General features: G+C 45.0%; 1 protein-coding gene and 1 long non-coding RNA gene across 2 annotated transcripts in view; one reads left to right on the plus strand and one right to left on the minus strand.

Annotated features, from left to right (window-relative positions):
* LOC133497900 (uncharacterized) overlaps nucleotides 1-21,221 on the plus strand; it is a 56,080-nt gene extending 34,859 nt beyond the window's left edge. Inside the window, exons 3-4 of the long non-coding RNA XR_009794136.1 lie at nucleotides 18,218-18,388; nucleotides 21,111-21,221. This is a non-coding gene — a long non-coding RNA (uncharacterized LOC133497900). The remainder of the gene's footprint in view (nucleotides 1-18,217; nucleotides 18,389-21,110) is intronic.
* The window catches only part of galnt18b (UDP-N-acetyl-alpha-D-galactosamine:polypeptide N-acetylgalactosaminyltransferase 18b), a 94,216-nt gene that overhangs the window by 28,111 nt on the left and 44,766 nt on the right, over nucleotides 1-21,339 (minus strand). The window contains exons 2-6 of the mRNA XM_061814154.1: nucleotides 21,107-21,302; nucleotides 18,193-18,359; nucleotides 5,855-6,038; nucleotides 5,344-5,541; nucleotides 3,634-3,748 (exon numbers count right to left, since the gene is read on the minus strand). Of these exons, the coding sequence (XP_061670138.1) occupies nucleotides 3,634-3,748; nucleotides 5,344-5,541; nucleotides 5,855-6,038; nucleotides 18,193-18,359; nucleotides 21,107-21,302 (860 nt within the window). The remainder of the gene's footprint in view (nucleotides 1-3,633; nucleotides 3,749-5,343; nucleotides 5,542-5,854; nucleotides 6,039-18,192; nucleotides 18,360-21,106; nucleotides 21,303-21,339) is intronic.

Consider the following 21,339-nt stretch of genomic DNA (forward strand, 5'->3'; position numbering starts at 1 on the left):
ACTGCGAAAGATATTCTGCAAGCAATAATTCAGTTTTGCACCAAGAAAAACAGACGGGGATATCATTGTGGGTTAAAAACTAAAATGGAACAAAGTTAGAAGCAACATTTAAAATTTAAAGTTAATAGTTGGCTTGGTATCTATTTGTATTGTAATGTATTTTTTTTTTTTTTGTTTGTTGACATTTAGAGTGTAAGATTGCAAAAACACAAAATTGTTGTTAAAAATGTTCTGATGGGAACTTTTTAATGAGCCATGTATGACACTGATGGACCACAGTGCATACGTCTGATGTTCCCTTAGTGTGTTTACTCAGACACGAAAAAAATTAGAGGGAACATTGCCCCAAACTATGACAGATACACTGAGCTGTCATAATTACTTCTTGTGTATCTACAACCCACTGTGAGTTATTCTTCTTCCACTTATTCAGGGTTCATGTCGGGCTAGGAGCAACTTTGTCCAGATTTTCAAGGGCAATCCTGAGTTGGTCCCAGGCCAGTAGAAAACTGTCCCTACAAGCATGTCCCGGATCTTTCTCAGAGACTCTTCCCAAGTACACAAGCTTCCTCCCAGATAACCGAGCTTCTTGCCCTATCTCGAAGGCAGAGCCCAGACAACCTGCGGAAGACACTCGCTTCAACTGCCTGTATCTGAATGGATTACCACCCTCAAATACTTCAAAATCATCCGGAGCTCATACGCTAGCAGGATATGCAATTGCAAGGTACTCAATGAGGAGTCTGCACAAGAGGAAAATCCACGTACTCACTGGAGTAAAACAAGGCTTCCAACTTTCCCCTGTCCTCTTCCTCCGAAGCATCGACTGGATCGCGTATGCAACAGTTACCTTGTAACTGAGTGACTTAACCTATTACTTGAGTTTAAAAGTAACTAAATTAGATTACAAGTACATGTTCTGTTATTTTCAGCAGCTGCCAATTGGCGCGAATATCACTTGTCCACAGTACAAAACAAGCATTACTTGGTTACGTACACATTTTTCAGCCGAGTATGTCGAAAAATGCTTTTGAACAGATGGGCATCTCTTCAAATCACGGACAATGCTAAGAGATATTGCGGTCTTAAAAGTAACTACAGTAATATTGTTTTGAGGAAGTGATCGAATTACTTTCACGGATACGGTAAGGCGTTGCAATGCCTGTTGTGCAAAATGGCGGCAATTTTGGAGTCACTTTCAACGCATTACCGGCATCACTGACCATGAAACAAACAACCCACAAAAAAAGACTAGCGTCTATGTCGTCCGACAGAACAACTCGAGGACCTCGTCTACGCGGATGACATTGCAACTACCGTAATTTCTGGCCTACAAGCCGTGAATTTTTTCACACGCTTTCAACCCTGCGGTTTATGTGGTGATGCGGCTAAGTTGTGCAAGGGGGGACTCGAGGGGAAAAAGGTAAGAATGAGACCGGTGGCATATATGTGCCGAGGAAGTGACTTTTACCGGCCCTGTTAGTGCTGCGCTAGTGTTAGCACTCTGCTAGCATGTATTTAACGGTAAGTTTTATTTTAACCAGCCCTTGTTAGCGTTAGTGGTCGCGTTAACTCGGCGCTAGTGCTCGATTTAGCTCGGCGCTAGCATTAGCACTAGCGTTAGCGCCGTGCTTGCGTTAAACTCTTTCTGTGTACCGTCTTTCTTTGTAAATATCTCGTGTTTCAATGTGGGCAGTTGCGGCTTATACACAGGTGCGGCACACATTTCCCTGCTAAAAATTTTCTGTTGAACATTTCTAAAGAACTATAGAACGTTAGGACCCAAGTCCTATAGAATTTCTTTTTAGAAATTCTATTGTTCTGTACAAATTCTATAGACAATCACAGCCAAAGTTCTATAGAACAAGTTGTTTCGTACAAATTCTATAGAACTGTATAGATTTCCATAGAATTTCGACAGAATTTTTTTGAGCAGGGTTTACACCCACGGCGAAAACAAGGTACAGCATTGAGTGTTCAAAAAAAAAATAAAAAATAAAAATCCCATACTCTAATACTTTAACTGTAAATTGTTGTTTTCATTCCAAAGGGTCCCAAACAACAATGAACCTGGACACTGTTATAAAAGAGTTGAACTGTGCAATCACCCTGAACTGTTTTTTTTTTTTTAACCACACATGTACAATAGCTGTTTAGTGCATTTGTGATGGTTCGCACGGTGAGCGGAGAGCAGCAGTCTTTTGAAAAGAAAACTGTTATCACGGCCATCAACCTGTTCTGCAGTGCACGGTCGTAACCGAGGACACATCATCGAGCCAGAACACTTAAGAAGTCACATTCAACAGATAATGGGGTAATGCATTGGCATTGATGGGTTCCGTCTGCTTGTATGGAAAATGATGAAATGGGAAAAATAAGCACCACCAATTTAATGAGGGGATGTGAAACAAGAACAGCGAGTCTGAGAACACATCTCTGTCAATCGGGGTTTGGATTATAGCATCAAAAATTACATGGAAAATGATATACTTGGGCGGCACGGTGGCATCACAGTTCTGAGGTCCCGGGTCCCGGGAATTTGCATCTTCTCGCCGTGCCTGCGTGGGTTTTCTCCGGCCACTCCGGTTTCCTCCCACATCCCAAAAAACACGCAACATTAATTGAACACTCTAAATTGCCCCTAGGTGTGATTGTGAGTGCGGCTGTTTGTCTGCGATTGGCTGGCGACCAGTTCAGGGTGAACCCCGCCCTCCTTGCCCGTTGACAGCTGGGATGGGCTCCAGGACTTCCCGCGACCCTCGTGAGGATAAGCGGCAAAGAAAATGGATGGAAAAGTGTGGATTATATACTTCTAACCTTATGGGAACAAAACTTTCTGCAACTCCAAATTTTCATTTCATTCGCTGCTGTCACATAGAAATTGATATGGATTACAAAAACAACGAAAAAAATGATGAATTGCTTATATCGCTAATTGGATTAACGCTAATCACTTTTTCATCACAATTTTCACAGCCTGCAGGGGTCATGATCAGATGTCCACTTGAATTAACAGATTATAAATCACATTAATGGTTGCAATTTTGAAAAAAAGATTGATGTAGGTTTCATTTTCTCTATTCCAAAACCTTGGCCTTTGAACTTGGGTGTGTAGACTTGTTATATCCACTGTAGAATACAGAATAAATGCAGTATATAGCTAAAAAGTATGTTTTTCAACGGACACAGATGCAAGGCGCATGACCAAAATTGTTTGCTGACGTGAAAATAAAAGATTGAGAAAAAAAGATGACTGATGGAGTCCGATAGCGACTACACGGGAAAACTCGATTATATGTGACGCATACCGAGTCAACTACTTTATGTATAGATATATCATATAAAGATGCACGATGCAAATCCTTCATCAGGCCATCCTGATGAACTAATAATCTGAACTGTAAACCGCAGAAGCTAACCACAATGGGTCAGTCTTTCTGACAACGGCTAAAAAAAAAAAAAAAAAAAAAAAGCACTCACTTGATTAATATTTCTTTGGAGACTGAAAGTAAAAACTCGAGTCCCGCTTTGACCTCGCCCCACAAACATCCAAAAAGTTGTCGTAACATTTTGTAATTTTGCACACAAAGTATTTCTCGGATGAACAATGTTCAATGTGACAACATGACTCACCCGGATGCCCAACTCCACATTCTCTCCCCCGTACACCTCCATGCCTTCATCCAGCAGGCCGATCTCCTCAAAGTACAGCCTGTCCACCACAAAGCAGCCGATCAGGGCGGGGCTCCTGAAGGTGGAACGGGGTGGGGGTGGGGGGGGGGATTGCGGGTCATTATTGTTGGCTTGGTACTGTAACCGCGGTAACCACGGAGACAAAAACACGAGGAGGCATGTAACCTTGGCGATAAAGACGGAAAATGTATGCATGAATAATGCATGTTCAGGTCGAGAATCACAAAGTAACTCATTCAACTCCTCAATGTTACTGGAATACAGCGGCGCCTTGAAATAGGAAGGACCCAAATTGTTTTTATCTTTTTCTGGGTTATGAGTTGACGTTCAGTTGATATTTTGCTTTGACTTGAGAGCAAAAACATGACAAATGCTGTAAGGTGGCAGTACACGCAACTCGTTTCTCAGCAAATTGCAGTTTGGTAGATAGTAAACACTAATTCAAAAAGAGGTTTCAAGCCGTTTAACGCCATTTACGTATTAATTTTGCTGTCAAACATAAAACAGAGATGATTAAATTTGTATTTAAAACAACCTCATTGCTTTGCCTTAGCAAACAATACAATGTGTCATACAAGGGCTGATGAATGGCCTTTGTTACAGTGTCATAACCCTAAAGCGATGGATATTTGAATACAGTAATACACGAAGACAGACAATATAGAAAATCACAGACGTACTGTAATTCTCGGCCTACAGAGCCCACCTGGTTATAAGCCTCAAAATACATTCGTAGGCCGCAGCCGTGTAAAAGCCGCAAGTGCCCAAATTGAAACCGACATTGAAACACGAGATATTTACAAAGACGGTGCACAGAGAGTTTAACGCCAGCGCCGACGCGGTAACACTAACGCTAGCGTCGCCACGCTAACACTAACGCTAACTCTAACACTAGCATTGCTGCACTAATGCTAACGTTAGCGTCGCCGCGCTAACGCTAGCGCCACCGTGCTAACGCTAACATTAGCGCCACGTCAACAGGGCCGGTTAAAAAAAAACAAAAAAAACATACTGGTAAAAATCACTGAGACACGGGAGTAACACGCTAGTGCAGCGCTAACAGGGCCGGACAGGTAAAAGTCATATCCTCGCCACATATATTCGGTCTCACGCTTACCTTTTCCGCTCAAGTGCCCCGTTGCGGAACAAATTAACCGCATCACCGCATAAACTGCAGGGTTGAAAAAAGTCGCGGCTTACAGGCCAGAAATTACGGTATATTCTTTAACCTCTGTGGAAAAATGACTAGCAATAGTGCACCCTGTCTGAGTTAGTTGTAAAAGTCTTCTTTGTGTGCGTGTGTCTCTATGTGTATACTACACTGCCCCCGAATGGGCACATCAGAGGGATCGACACAATGTGCATTGAAGTGAGGCAAAAAATGTGGCAAAAACTGTTTAATTCTTTACATTCTATTGAATTATGTCACTTACGAGTGTGGCCATGGAATATATTAAACTTGCACCAGTGAATTTTTTGGGTCGTTTAGGTTTGACGTGTGGCGAATCCAAATGTACATATCTTTAAAAGTTTTAATTCCTGCACATCTGCTTGGATTTCGAGAACATTGCTACTGCACTCAATGCTGTATAGACACTGAAAAACAACATTGACAAAAGCAATAATGATGTTTGATCAGGATTCACTTACTGGATAGGAGCGGTTTTGTTCCCCTTGTGCCACCAGGACTTGGGGGGGTTGAGGTAGCGACACCACAGCTCCCAGTCGAAGCCCTGAGCAGACAGCGGATACTCCTCAATCTCAAACGTGTCGTATTTGATGTTATCAAAGGAAGGGGAGATTATGCGAGTTCTGTCCTCTTTAATTCTCTGAAGAATGGGTTCCGCCCTTTAAATGAGAGAGAGAGTGCACACATAATTGGAGCATTTGTGTTTGCTAGCGTTTCCTTATCATCCTCATTATCATGCTTGTGCTTATAAGAAGCCGCAGAGATGAATTCATTTATTGCGCATCTGATGAACTAATGGGAACTGCCCTCGTGTAATGTGTGCAAAGATGAAAATGCTAAATGATCATTTGAAAACACATCTAAATGCGCTTCCCGCTCGAATACAAACGATCATTGCGCCGCGTCAGCCGACAGGAACATTAAGCAGAAGCCGGGAAGTCGTTAAAAAAGTATTTCCAGCGAGTGCCTCACCAGCCGACGTTGAACTCCACGTGGGCATCGAAGAGGGCAACAACCGGAGCAGTGGCGGCGCGCCACCCGCTGACCCTGGACCGGATCAGGCCTTCCTGCTTGCCGTGCCGCACCATCTTAATGAATCCCGGACGTTCGCTGTTGGTCTCTGACACGAAATCCGCCAGCTTCTCCTTCAGCTCTTCTGCAACACACACAGTATCTCAAAAAACTTCCCGAAGATGACGAATGAAGTCAAGCGAAAAGTGTTGGCGAATAAACTTCCACCCACGTTCTCCTCCAGCGAGTATCATTTTATTGGAAGAAGTCCAGCAGTCTACGCTCATCGCCGGACCAAAGAGGCTTTTGCAAACGTAGCGTCTGCCACTAATGGTGGGCGAGTTCGAGACGGACGACTGCAAGACTTCAGTTCATCAGCTAAATTATTTTAGGGATGAGGAGTCATGCCAAAATCAGGAAAAGATAGTGGAAAGTCCAAAATGGTGTCTCATGATCTTGTAAAATTATAACGTGAAAGAATTACTGCGCAAATATAGTTTTGTTGTATTTACGTTCAATACATTTGCATTTAATCTTGGCGTCTCTGGCGTGTTACAATGGCTGTTAGCATTAATTTAGTGTAATTTCACAATGTATGTATCCATCCATTTTCTTTGCTGCTTATCCTCACATGGGTTGCAGGGAGTGCTGGAGCCTATCCCAGCTGTCAACGGGCAGGAGGCGGGGTACACCCTGAACTGGTTCCCAGCCAATCGCAGGGCACATAGAGACGAACAGCCGCACTCGCAATCGCACCTATGGGCAATTTAGAATGTCCAATTAATGGTGCATGTTTTTGGGATGTGGGAGGACACTGGAGTGCCTGGAGAAAATCCACGCAGACACAGGGAGAACATGCAAACTCCACACAGGCGTGTCCGGGATCGAACCCGAGTGCTCAGAACTACGAGGCCAACACTTTACCAGCTGATCCACCGTGCCGCCATATTGACTTACGTACATTAATTTTGAATCTAGGTGTATTTAACCACTCACGTGAAGAAAATGGATGGATGGATGGATGGATAGTATAATATAGTCATAATAAAGAAAAGGCCTGAAAAAGAGCACGCCAGACCTAACACAGCAGCAACACGCTAGCACAGTGCTAACGCTAGCGTAGCACTAACATGGCCGGTAAAAGTCACTTCCTCGGCACATATATTCCACCGGTCTCACTCTTACCTTTTCCTGCTCGAGTGCCCCCTTGCGGTCGTTATAAAAGAAAATGCACAAATTAGCCGCATCACTGCATATGCGTCGGGTTGAAAGCGTGTGAAAAAAAGTTGCGGCTTGTAGGCCAGAAATTACGGTAATTGTTTATTATTTGCTGCTTGCTGTGACACTCCCTTCTTCTTCTTCTTTTCCTTTCGGCTTGTCCCGTTAGGGGTCGCCACAGCGTGTCATCTTAGCCTATCTCCTGCATCTTCCTCATTAACCCCAACTGCCCTCATGTCTTCCCTCACCACATCCATAAACCTTCTCTTTGGTCTTCCTCTCGCTCTTTTGCCTGATACCTCCATCCTCAGACTCTCTCGCCCCTGGACATGTCCAAACCATCGTAGTCTGCTCTCTCGAATCTTGTCTCCAAAACATCCAACTTTGGCTGTCCCTCTAATGAGCTCATTTCTAATCCTATCCAACCTGCTCACTCCGAGCGAGAACCTCAACATCTTCATTTCTGCCACCTCCAGTTTTGCTTCCTGTTGTTTCTTTAGTGCCACCGTCTCTTATCCGTACATCATGGCCAGCCTCACCACTGTTTTGTAAACTTTACCCTTCATCCTAGCAGAGACTCTTCTGTCACATAAGACACCAGACACCTTCCGCCAGCTGTTCCAACCTGCTCGGACACGTTTCTTCACTTCCTGACCACACTCACCATTGCTCTGGATTGTTGACCCCTAAATATTTGAAGTCTTTCACCCTCACTATCTCTTCTCCCTGTAGCCTCACTCTTCCCCCTCTACTTTTCTCATTCACGCACATATATTCTGTTTTACTTTGGCTAATCTTCATTCCTCTCCTTTCCAGTGCATGTCTCCATCTTTCTAATTGTTCCTCTGCATGCTTCCTGCTTTCACTGCAGATCACAATATCATCTGCGAACATCATGGTCCAAGGGGATTCCAGTCTAACCTCATCTGTCAGCCTAACCATTACTACCGCAAACAGGAAGGGGCTCAGAGCTGATCCCTGATGCAGTCCCACCTCCACCTTAAATTCTTCTGTCACACCTAAGGCACACCTCACCATTGTTCTGCTGCCATCATACATGTCCTGTACTATTTTAACATACTTTTCTGCCACACCAGACTTACGCATGCAGTACCACAGTTCCTCTCTTGGTACTCTGTCGTAGGCTTTCTCTAGATCCACAAAGACAGAATGTAGCTCCTTCAGACCTTCTCTGTACTTTTCCACTAGCATCCTCAAGACAAATAATGCATCTGTGGTACTCTTTCTAGGTATGAAACCATACTGTTGCTCGCAGATACTTAATTCTGTCCTGAGTCTAGCCTCCACTACTCTTTCCCATAACTTCATTGTGTGGCTCATCAACTTTATTCCTCTGTAGTTCCCACAGCTCTGAACATCCCCTTTGTTCTTAAAAATGGGAACTAGAACACTTTTCCTCCATTCTTCAGGCATCTTTTCGCCCGCTAGTATTCTGTTGAATAAGTTGGTCAAAAACTCCACAGCCATCTCTCCAAATTGCTTCCATACCTCTACCGGTATGTCATCAGGACCAACTGCCTTCCCATTTTTCATCCTTTGTAGTGCCTTTCTGACTTCCCCCTTGGTAATCATTCCCACTTCCTGGTCCTTCACACTTGCCTCTTCAACTCTTCCTTCTCTCTCCTTTTCTTCATTCATCAACTTCTCAAAGTATTCTTTCCATCTATTTAGCACACTACCGGCACCAGTCAACACATTTCCATCTCTATCCTTAATCACCCTGACCTGCTGCACATCCTTCCCATCTCTATCCCTCTGTCTGGCCAACCTGTAGAGATCCTTTTCTCCTTCTTTCGTGTCCAACCTGGTGTACATGTCTTCATATGCCTCTTGTTTAGCCTTTGCCACTGCTACTGTTTAAAGCTCGATGAAAAATGACAAAAAAATGACAAAACAATCATCAGAGGCACGGCTTGTACCTCAAAACATCCAAGTTGTCACACTCGTAAGATGAAATGGGGATTGTATTATCGTCAAACAGGATGAGTGGTGATTGGTGGAAAACAAGGAAGTGACAGATGAAAACTCTTGTTCATCGATTCTCCTGCCATACCACCAGTGTCGAAGTTAAATAATGCAATTTTAATCATTTTAATATGTCCTGCGGGCTGCTAAAAGATAAACGGTCGGCCGTAAATGGACCGGTGCCATAGTTTGGACACCCCCGACGTGGAATATTTTAGAGGTAAACACGCAAAAGTAAGCAAATGGGTCGAAGAGAGTTTTGAACGGCTTTTCAAATGTTATTTTCTGCTTTCGAGCCAAACGGCCCATCTGGCCAAAAAGCATGTCGTTCCGCAGCAATGTGGCTCCGGCACTCCACGTGCCCATCAAGTGCGTTAATGACCCCCCCCCCCCCCGGCAGGCGCCTGCTCTTTTGGCGAGTCTCAGCAAAACTACGGAGGGACAGCCACTCAGCTAGTTTGCGAGATTGCAGAAATCCTTGATGAGTTGGAATGGAACGGAATGTCATTTAGTCCCCCCCCCCTGTTTTGAATGTTTTCTTTGTATTCAAATCCGTTTAATCATGTACAGCACATTGAGCTGCCTTGTGTATGAAATGCAAAATATAAATAAATTTGCTTTGCTAGCTCAAAAGTGTTGATAATAACACCGTAAGTAAGGATAAACACAGCCGACGGAGTACTTCCAACAATAGCCCTATGATACAAAAACAAACATGCACCGGTAGTTCAATAATTAAATAGAATACAATTTTATATAGGGCAGCACGGTTGTTCAGCTGGAAAGTGTTGGCCTCACAGTTCTGAGGTCCCGGGTTCAATCCCGGCCCCGCCTGTGTGGAGTTTGCACATTAATTGGACACTCTAAATTGCCCCTAGGTGTGATTGTGAGTGCGGCTGTTTGTCTCCATGTGCCTGCGTGGGATTTCTATAGGCACTTCGGTTTCCTCCCGCATCCCAAAAATATGCAACATTAATTTGGACACTCTAAAATGCAGCCCTAAGGGGGCACAAGCCAGTGCAATCTGTAGGCCGGTCCCAAGCCCGGATAAATGCAGAGGGTTGCGTCAGGAAGGTGCATCCGGCGTAAAAACTGTACCAAACAAATATGAGCGTTCATCTAAAGAATCCCATACCGGATCGGTCGTGGCCCGGGTTAACAACACACTCCAACCTGCAGGGCGTCGGTTGGAAACTCAACTACTGTGGGTCGAAGACAAAAAAGAGGAGGAAACCGGATTTGTCGTCATCAGAAGAAGAAGAGGAATGCAAAGAGTCGCGACTTTGAATGTTGGGACGATGACAAGAAAAGCTCAGGAATTGGTTGACATGATGATGAGGAGAAAGGTTGATATATTGTAAATTGCCCCTAGGTGTGATCGTGAGTGCGGCTGTTTGTCTCCATGTGCCCTACGATTGGCTGGCAACCAGTTCAAGGTGTACTCCGGCTCCTGGCCATTGACAGCTGGGATAGGCTCCAGCACTCCCCGGCACCCTCGTGAGGATAAGTGGCTAAGAAAATGCATGGATGGACAATTTTATATGTAGATATTTATGTGTGCGTATTGTCATTAAAGGCAAATGTCGTTAAATTATCTTTAGCGTGTTAATTCTTCAGCAATGAACTGCTGAGGGCATTTGTTTTGTGTATTTTGGTTACAGTAAAGCAAAAATAGTTATTTATTTGCATCTCCGTACTCGTCATCAATTCGGATCTGTCGGTAAATGAAGGCATTGTGTACGTGCGTGAATGGAAAATAAGAGCGATGGCGCGCTACGCCCGACAACAAATCATAATAAGGAACAGTTCATTAAAGCAGGAGTGACTGCCGGCCAACAGCCATCCATCTTTGGCTAATGATAAACTAGCGTCGGTGTGATGGAACGCAACGGGCTGTGGGACCGAGCCGAGTCGGAGCAACGGGGACTTGCGTTCAGGTGGCAAACTCAATAATACATTTTAGGTGCAGCAACAGTGAGCAATGACACGTATTGAGCTGGTTCAGCATTGTCTTTCAAGTTCAACTTCTTTCAAGTACACGGAAAATTACAAGTACACTTTTGTTAATATCTAAAAAAAATGTCAATTTCCACTGTAGTAAGGATACATTTTACTTCTGTTGTTGTGGAATTGTTTTCTTGCTTTTGTCTATTTTTCAGAATGACATTTCTATTCTCACTTTAACTCTTTTTTTTTTCCATAGAGTTTTTTAGACCCCAAAAATGGTACAGTTAAATTATTTTTTTTTTTAACCCTTAGATATATTTAAGATGTCTAGTTTTATCTTTTCTATAGCAGATTTTTTCCCCTGCGTTTTTTTGTGGACATAATGTCTTCTTGAGACTTTTAATACTCTAATATTGTCTTTTTGCATCTTAGTCTTACTTAGATTTCCCATCATCACACAAATATTAGTAAAGACCACACATGTCAGTACAAACTGCAGTTTTTAAATGTTTTTTATTACTAAGGGAGAAAAAAATCCCCACCTACATAGCCTTGGGTGAAAAAGTGACAGAATCCCCCTCCCCAAAAAAACATTACCATCCATCCATCCATCCATCCATCCATCCATCCATTTTCTACCGCTGTTCCGGGTCAGGTCGCAGGCGAAGTAGCTTCAGCAGGGATACCCAGACTTCCCTTTCTCCGGCCACTTCTACCAGCTCTTCCGGAGGGATCCCAAGGTGTTCCCAGGCCAACCGAGAGACATAGTATCTCCAGCGTGTCCTGGGTCCTTTTCGGGGTCTCTTTCCGGTGGGACATACCCGGAATACCTCACCCTCATCTGGCTCCTCTCAATGCGGAGAAGCAGCGGCTCGACACTCAGCCCCTCGCGGGTTACCGAGCTTCTCACCCTAACTCTAAGGGAGAGCCCGGACGCCTTGCGGATGAAACACATTTCGGCCGCTTGTATCCGGGATCTTGTTGTTTGTATCACAAGCAACAGCTCGATCCCATAGGTGAGGGCAGGAACATACATCGACTGGTAAGTTGAGAGCTTCGCCTTAGCTCACTCTTGACCACAACGGACCGATACAAAGTCCGCATCACTGCAGTGGCTGCACCAATCACTCTGTCGATCTCCCGCCCCATTCTTCCCTCACTCGTGAACAAGACCCCAAGATACTTGAACTTCTCCACTTGGGGCAGGATCTCATCTCCAACCCAGAGAGGGCACGCCACCCTTTTCCAACTGAGGACCATGGTCTCAGATTTGGAGGTGCTGATTCTCATCGCAGCCGCTTCATACTCAGCTGCAGACCGCTCCAGTGAGTGTTGGAGATCACGGCTTGATGAAGGCAACAGAACCACATCATCTGCAAAGAGCAGAAATGCAATGCTGAGGTCACCAAACGGCACACCCTCTACGCCTCGGCTGCGCCTAGAAATGTTGCCCACAAAAGTTGTGAACAAAATCGGTGACAACGGGCAGCCTTGGCGGAGTCCAACTCTCACCGGAAACGAGTCCGACTTATTGCCGCCAATGCGGACCAAACTCTGACAGCGGTCGTAGAAGGACCGAACAGCCCGTACATGACTACGATTTTTTATTGAATTTATCTCGAGCCACACCCAGACCTAACACTGCCACACCTATTCTCAATCAAGAAATCGCTTAAATAGGACCTGCCTGACACAGTGAAGTAGACCAAAAGATCCTAAACATGCAGACATCAGCTAAAGAAGTACAGCAACAAACGAGGAACTCATTGAGATTCATCAGTGTGGAAAAGGTTATTAAGAAATTTCTATAGCTTTAGGACTCCAGCGAACCACAGTAAGAGCTTTCATCCATATGGTGAAAACATAGAACAGTGGTGACCCTTCCCCTGGAGTGGCCGGCCAACCCAAATTACACCAAGAACAGACAAAAGACCACACAAAAACATCCACTGAACTGCACGCCCTCACTTGCCTCAGTTAAGGCAACGTAAACATAGTCACTAGCAGTGACCCTTGTTTAACGGCAGCCACTCGCCAAACAAAGATTCACATTTAATTCATGGGTACTAAGAGTTGCCCATGTATTTTAACACCCTCTAAACATTCATGTATATATATATCTTGCACAAATTCTAACCTCGTACGAAGACGTTGAGGAAGAACCTCTGTTCCAAAATGGCCACGAAGTACATGGATAAGGTTACTGTATAAGAAATGACACCACGTTGAATAGATAACTCGTTTGCTTCCGAGGGTTGAATACTTCACACGCACACATCATTGGAATTAATAGATTTTGTGCCTTATCGAATCGCAAAACTTGTGATAAGCTCCAAGTCTCAGACGTCACAAGTCTTTCCAAGCCGCAGCTTTGGATGTCATCTAATTAGGGAGGAATGAGCTCGGTATATCCACCCTTCTCCCATCCCGCATGTCGCTCCCGACTGCTACACGTTCTCCTGCATGCTAATGTCCGCGGGACGTGAGCGGCGACACCTCCGGCTGGCGAACGTGACGCGGCGGATGTGTTAGCTACGGCTCGTGAGCTCCTTCCATAATGCCAAAGCTACGCAGCCGGTCAATAGGGTAATGACATTTTGGGAACATGGGCTCCGCAAGTGTTGTCATAACAACAACATGAGTCGTAAACGTGCGGAACGCCACCTGCAAAATGTCAAAATCGTGACTGGGCTTCTCCTAGAGGAGCTAAGGGAGGCGGCTCCAGGGCTGCCAATTAAAAGATGCAAAACGCTCAGTTTTTGAGATGTAATGCGATAACGCTCACGGCTAACGGTGAGCTTTGGGTTTTCCCCGTTTAAGCTTTTGAAACAGCCGCGGTGAAAAACTGGATATTTTTAAACTCGCAGACCACGGAGAGCCCGTGGGAGTGCGATCATTGTCATCGCAGCATGTTAAGATAACATAACACCGATCTACATTCTGCGCCAGCAGGCCGCGAGCCAAGCTGCATGTTTTGCATTATTGACTTGGGTAAACAAACTTCTCTCAGGGGCTGTAGTCACCATCTCGATGGCGTCTCAAGGGTGTCAAATTTGGGTCCAGAGCAGACTTTAAAAAAAGCATGACCTTGACACTGTATTATTATTAAAAGGGCTTACACGCCGCACTCTGTTTACATGCGCCTGCCGCATTGTAAGGTGCAGGGACAATGGGGACTTGAGGCTGCTCGGACCTGTACTTCGCAATGAGCAGGGAGCAGTTTTAACAACCAGCTGGAGAGACTCAAACTCAAGTCTCGGGCGTTACATTTCACCCCAAATTGGATCGTTCACCCACAAATCCAAATATTACCGGAATTTGCGGCCAACAGAGCGCACCTGTTTATGAGCCGCACCCAGTACATTTGGAAAGGAAATACCATTTGGTACGTACACAAGCCGCAAGTGCCCAAATTGAAACCCACATTGAAACACGAGATATTTACAAAGAAAGACGATACACAGACAGTTTAACCCTAATGCTAGCGCAGCGCTAATGCTAACGCTAGCGCCGCGCTAACAGGGCAAGTTAAAAAAGAAAAAAACATACCGTTAAAAATCACTGAGACACGGCAGTAACACGCTAGCGCAGCGCTAACAGGGGCGGACCGGTAAAATTCACTTCCTCGGCACATATGTTCCACCGGTTATCACTCTTACCTTTTCCGCTCGAGTGCCCCCTTGTGCCCGTTTGGGAAAAAAAAAAATGCACAAATTACCCGCATCACCGCACAAACCGCAGGGTTGAAAGCGTTTGAAAAAAGTTGTGGCTTATAGGCCGGAAATGACGGTAAATAAGATTTAATAGAACCCGGTGAAAATATCTTGCTGTTGTAACTCTGCCACCATCTCTATTTCATATTTTCCCCTCAAAATGAAATTAATAAAACAAAACAAATCGACCACCGTTAGCCTCAGCTGGTAAAGTTCGATCCCGGCCCCGCCGGTGTGGAGTTTGCATGTTCTCCCCCGTGCCTGTGTGGGTTTTCTCCGGGCACTCCAGTTTCCTCCCACATCCCCAAAACATGCAACATTAATTGGACACTCTAAATTGCCCATAGGTGTGATTGTGAGTGCGGCTGTTTGTCTCCACGTGGCCTGCGATTGGCTCTCCTCCTGCCTGTTGACAGCTGGGATAGGCTCCAGCACTGCTTGCGACCCTCGTGAGGATAAGCGGCAAAGAAAATGGATGGATGGAGCACCGTTAGCCTCTGCGCGGCGACAGCGCAAATGTTTGGCTCACGGCGAATTACGCTGTGCTAAGCTCAGTCAGTGCGAAAGGACCTTAAACTTTAATATCTCTGCTCTTTGCCTTTGACCCGAATTCTGACTCAGTGATGATGTGAACGTGAGTGCGGATTTGTGTGTTTTTATGTGTAACCTGTGACTGACAGGCGACCAATCCAGGGTGTAGCCTTTTGCACAAAGTCAGGTAGGGTAAGCTTCAGCTCCCCACAAACCTGAACAGGGTAAGAAAATAGATACGGGCTATTTTATGGATTGTTTGTGGTCACGTGCTTCTTGACTGATTCCTGTTGTGTTCTTTGTCACGGAAAGGTACATGTCGATCCTACAGTTCTACTGCACAGCATGTATTTTTTTCCAGGAAGGAATTGCATTTCAAATTTTGGCTAAATTTCAGCTAAAAAAAAAATAAATAAATAAAAAAAAAATTAAACGGTCCGGTAAAATCCAATAAACACGCTGTGTCAAAATGGTTCTTCCTTTTCAGACAATAATTAGAGAGGCATAAATTTGCAAAAACGAAAATGCCAAAGCGAACCAGATACAGGCGTTCCTTGATCTAACGGGTTTTGAAGTTTCCAAAGTCGAAGCCAACCACGTGAGTCAAGATACTTAAAATAATATTATCTTGTTTAATAGTGTTTTTATTTCATCGCATCATATTTATGGCCTAGGAGTGACAATCAAACAAATCTATACTGTAATTATGACTTTACGACTGCGCTGGCATCGCGACGTGACAGAGACGAAGTGTGTTCTGGCTCGTGCACAAATTCGGGTTTTGTCTCCGTTGTAGGAGCTGAACTCTGTCGTAAATCAAGGAACCCCTTCACGCAGAGACATTTGCTGTATAGCGACGGGCCGCGTGGCAATTATCCTAATCAGGGCTAGTCAGCAATGAATTAAATCCAGAGAAAAACATTTGAAATTGACAAAATTAAAGACGCCACAGGAGCAACGCTGATTACCTGACATAGGAGGAGAAACTCTTTATGCTTCCTTAAATTACTGCAAACCACTTTCGGTAATCAGCCTTGCACAAGCCGATAACTCAGGTGGTAGACAATGCGCATTAAGCACCTCCGCCGTGCACGTAGCATTCTAAGCCCCTGGATGATGGCTGATAGGGGCAAATGCGCCGCAAACGGCCGTATGTCACAAAAAGGGAATGAGTCAAGACCAAAAACGCGCAAGCACATAAAAAAACGGAAAAGAAAAACGCTGCAAGATTAGGGAAAAAACAAAAAAATCATGCAAATACAGAAAGCAAGTGGAAAAGAATAAATGCTGTAATCACAAAAAAATAACCCCACAAAAATCCCACAACAAGTGTGTGCCAGGGAACTCGGGGACGCTACATCCGTGCACCAGGTAAGGGGCTGGACCCAGATGCAGGACTCTCAAGACAGAGGCATAATGTTTGATGTAGTTTTTAGATTTCAAAAAGCAGTCCAAAACAAGGCAGATAACAAGTACGCTAAGCTCGGCAGGATCCAAAAGACGTAAAGCAAGATCATATGACTATGGGGCAAACTTATGAGCACAACAGGATGTAATGAACAAAAGGGCACAGGATCGCTGTGGCGGGGATAGCTCAACACTATACTTACTATCAGTGGTGGAGACTCCAACTGGCAGTGAACGCAACACACTGCCTGCGTGGGTTTCCTCCAGGCACTCCGGTTCCCCCCCACATCCCAAAAACACGGAACATTAATTGGACACTCTAAATTGCCCCAAGGTGTGATTGTGAGCGCGGCTGTTTGTTTCGATGTGCCCTGTGATTGGTTGGCGACCAGTTCAGCGTGTACCTCGCCTCCTGCCCATTGACAGCTGGGATAGGTTCCAGCACTCTCCGCGACCCTCGTGAGGATAAGTGGCAAAGAAAATGGATGGATGGATGAATGGATGGATGGGGATATGAGGTCAATTTATTGTGGATGACTTTGTAGCCTCAACAAGTGGTGTGAAGGGAAGAAAAATGTGAGAAGAGAATAATATTAGGAACTTTAACTGAAATGTTAGTACTATATTACTTGGGTCACTGATGGTATAGTGGTACACACACCTGCCTTTGGTGCGGGCAGCTTGGGATCGATTCCCGCTCAGTGATGGTGTCAATATCTATCTATTGACTGACCAGTTTGGGGTGTAGTCCGCCTTTCCCCCAAAGCTAGCTGGGAAAGGCTCCAGCTTTCCCGCAACCCATGTGAGGATAAGCAGCTTGGAGTTTGCATGTTCTCGCTGTGCCTCCGTGGGTTTTCTTCGGGCACTCCAGTTTCCTCCCACATTCCAAAAACACGCAACATTAATTGGACACTCTACATTGCCCCTGGGTGGGATTACGAGTGTGGCTGTTTGTCTCAATGTTCCCTGCGATTGGCCGGCGACCAGTTTAGGGTATACCCTGCCTCCTCCCTGTCGACAGCTGGGATAGGCTCCAGCGCTTTCGGTGACCCTTGTGAGAATAAGCGACTAAGAAAATGGATGGATAATTGGCCACTCTAAATTGTCCCCGTGTGTGATTGTGAGTGCGGCTGTTTGTCTTGATGTGTCCTGCGATCGGCTGGCGACCAGTTCAGGGTGTACCCCGCCTCCTGCCCCCTGAGAGCTGGGACAGGCTCCAGCCCTCCCTGTGACCGTTGTGAGAATAAGCGGCTAAGAAAATGGATGGATGGAAGGGTTATTACTTGGTCGCACTTTGCACAAGCCGATTTCTGCCACTCTTTCTGAAATAATTTTATATTCTACTCTAGATTACAGACAAGGAGACATTATTTATTGCTACAGTATTCAGTATATAAAAAGCTGGTAGCTGTGTTTTTAGAGAGGCTTGTCTTAAGATTGGACACTCTACTAAAGTAAAAGACAAAAAGTCTTGTCACGTAAACGGCCGCTGATTACCGTTATTGCTGTTGTCGTCCACCAGAATGATCTCCTTGAGAAGATGGGGGGGCGTTCTGCTGACGGCGGAGTGAACGGAGCGCAGGATGACGGACAGAGCTTCGTTCACGAAAATGAACACGACGCTCACTTGCGGGAGGTCCAACGGGTACGTGACGTTTCTGCACCTGCGGAGGACAAACGCAAATCTGGCGAGGTGAGCAACCTTCAAGCTGTCGGACAAAAAAAAAAAAAAAAAAAAACCAGAATGCTGTTTTAACGACATTAACAGGAAGGGCATTTTTACGCGAGCTATGGCCGATATCGGTGTTTAGTGGAGTGTGCAATATTGTGGTTGATTTTAATTTTTGTTTTTTTAAATCTAATTGCAGTTTGCACAGAGTGATTAATGCTGGCACATCTCTCTTCCAGCAATGAAGCTATTTACATCACACGCCGCTCCCACATTAGACAAACTCACATCTACACGTCACGTTGCTCACCCGAGCAAACATTTTGTTTACATAACGCCGCCGCCCGAGCACGTCTTTTAAGACATATTAGGACGACACCAAGGACAAATGTGTGTTTAACGTATTCTCCACCGCCCACCCCAAAATATTTTGAACATACCGTGTCTAAAGCGCTTGTACTGGCGGCAGTGGGTGATGTCGTAACGCGCAGTAGAGAAAACATCCCTCGGAACTTTTAAGTGTGCCAAAATTAGCGGCAAGACCGCCCCGGTTGTTGGCGCCTGTAACCTTGGAAACGTCATTAAAAGTGAGTCACGGTCAATAATGATGTCTAGTTTATTTTTATTCCGTGACTTAAACCGGAAAACCCCTAAAAAAATAATTAAAGTAATTATAGGGGATGGTTTGTAAGTCAAAGAAGTCAATGGCTTGTTTTCAGAACCAGCAAACAAGGACGGGCCCGTCAAGGCTTGGCTACACCACAGACTGGTTGTGAGCCAAATACAGCCCAAAAACAACCATTCACACCTACGGACAATTGAGAGTATGTAGGGAAAAAAACATGCAAGCACAGGGACAACATAAGCAAACTTCAAACAGGGGGGCCCAAACCCAGACTTGAACTCAGAACCATAAAGCTGTGGGCCAGGGATCCACCCGACCACACTCCACCCCCTCCCCTTTATGCAAATTTGTTTTGCATTTCTAAATATTCTTTTTATACTTTTTACACAGAAGTGTACGTCTATGTAAATACCAAAGCACTAATATCATCTCTGTGAAAATTACCGTAATTTCTGGACTATAAGCCGCACCTGATTATAAGCCTCACCCGGTACATTTTTGAAGGGAAAAAACATTTTTGTTCATACTTAAGCCGCACCTGTCTGGAAGCCGCATGTGCCCACATTGAAACATGAGATATTTACAAAGAAAGACGGTACACAGAAAGAGTTTTTAAAGTTTTAATCATATACTTTAGGGCGGCACGGTGGATCAGATGGAAAGCGTTGGCCTCACAGTTCTGAGGTCAAGGGTCCAATCCCGGACCCCGCCTGTGCGGACTTTGCATGTTCTCCCCATGCCTGCGTGGCTTTCGTCCGGGCACTCCGGTTTCCTCCCACATCCCAAAAAACACGCAACATTAATTGGACACTCTAAATTGCCCGTAGGTGTGATTGTGAGTGCGGCTGTTTGTCTCCATGTGCCCTGCGACTGGCTGGCGACCAGTTCAGGGTGTACCCCGCCTCCTGCCCGTTGACAGCTGAGATAGGCTGCGGCACTCCCCGCAACCCTTGTGAGGATAAGCGGCCAAGAAGATGGATGGATGGATGGATAATATACTTTAGCTTTTAATTCCAAACAGTGCTTGTGACGCGGCAATAGCAATACGGTAGTAGCTAACTAACTAACAGGGCTGGGGGGGACATACCGGTAAAAGTCACTGAGACGGGGCAGCAACACGGTTCTGGCCACCTGCTTTTGTTACCTCTGAAAGCTTTTTTTTGTCTTTGCAGTTCTTCGCGCTGCCGTTTCCAGCGTCTCACCATCGATTCATTTGTGCCAGCAGCGCTGTTTGCTTCTGTATCGGGCAGCTCGATTGCTTTTAACTTGAAAGCTGCGTCATGTGCATTTCTTCTTGCATTTGCCACGATGAGGGTCTGTTCATGCTAATTTTATTCATGCACAAAGCACGAAGTGACATGAAACTTGCGTATTCCTCCACACATATATTCCACCCGTCTTACGCTTACCTTTTTTCTACTCGACCGCCTCCTGGCGGCCGTTAGAAAAAAAAAAAAATACATAAATTGCATAAGCCGCAGGGTTGGAAGCGTGTGACAAAAGTCGCGGCTTAAAGTCTGGAAATTACGGTAAATGCTTTTCGGATAAGAGATTGCTTTATTCAGACAAATTAAATGATGATTGTTATATGGGCCTATAAACAGTAGCTTACAAATACAGTGATGGCTCGGTTCTCGACCACAATCCGTCCCAGAAAACGGTTCAAAAAGCGAATTGTTCGAAAACCGAATCGATGTTTCCCATTACAATGAATGGAAAAACAAATAATGTGTTCCAAGCCTAAAAAAAATGAGCTTTTTAAAAGGATATTTTTAAGATTTTCCTGATAATAAACTGCATAGTAGAAATACATGTATAGCTTAAATACTTTGTATCATAAAATAATTTAAGAAAATCTTTTTTTTTTCTTAAAATATACGCTTTAGTAGTAGAGTACGCTAGGCTGGGAGCGCATTGCCGTATCTGTAGCCACTCGGCCCCCAGCCTTGTAAACTTTTTTTTTTTTTATTGACAAAAGTGCAGAATAACTTAAAACAAGCCACTTGCCTTCTTTGGAGCCGTGATTGGGGGTTATTAGTAGTCCTCGATACGATGTGCTTTTTTTTTTTTTTTTTTTTGTACTTGTACTTGCACTTGTTACTCTCGCCGCTTCTTACCCAGTAGGCCTGAGGTCTGCTATGGGCCGGTCCAACGGGAGACGGTCGCTGAGGTAGCTGTTGTAGCCGTGGTACTGGAACATCTTGAGCGCCGCTCGTCGATTGTCGGCGCTGAGCTCCTGACCCCAGTGAGCGAAGAGAGACGAGTCCGAGAAGGACGCGTCGGCCCCCTCCTCCTCTCCTCGGCCCGGAGTCTCTGAGACGCAAGAAGACTAATAAAATAAAGGATTGTC

This window comes from Syngnathoides biaculeatus, chromosome 3 (assembly GCF_019802595.1).
Source record: "Syngnathoides biaculeatus isolate LvHL_M chromosome 3, ASM1980259v1, whole genome shotgun sequence".
NCBI lineage: Eukaryota > Metazoa > Chordata > Actinopteri > Syngnathiformes > Syngnathidae > Syngnathoides > Syngnathoides biaculeatus.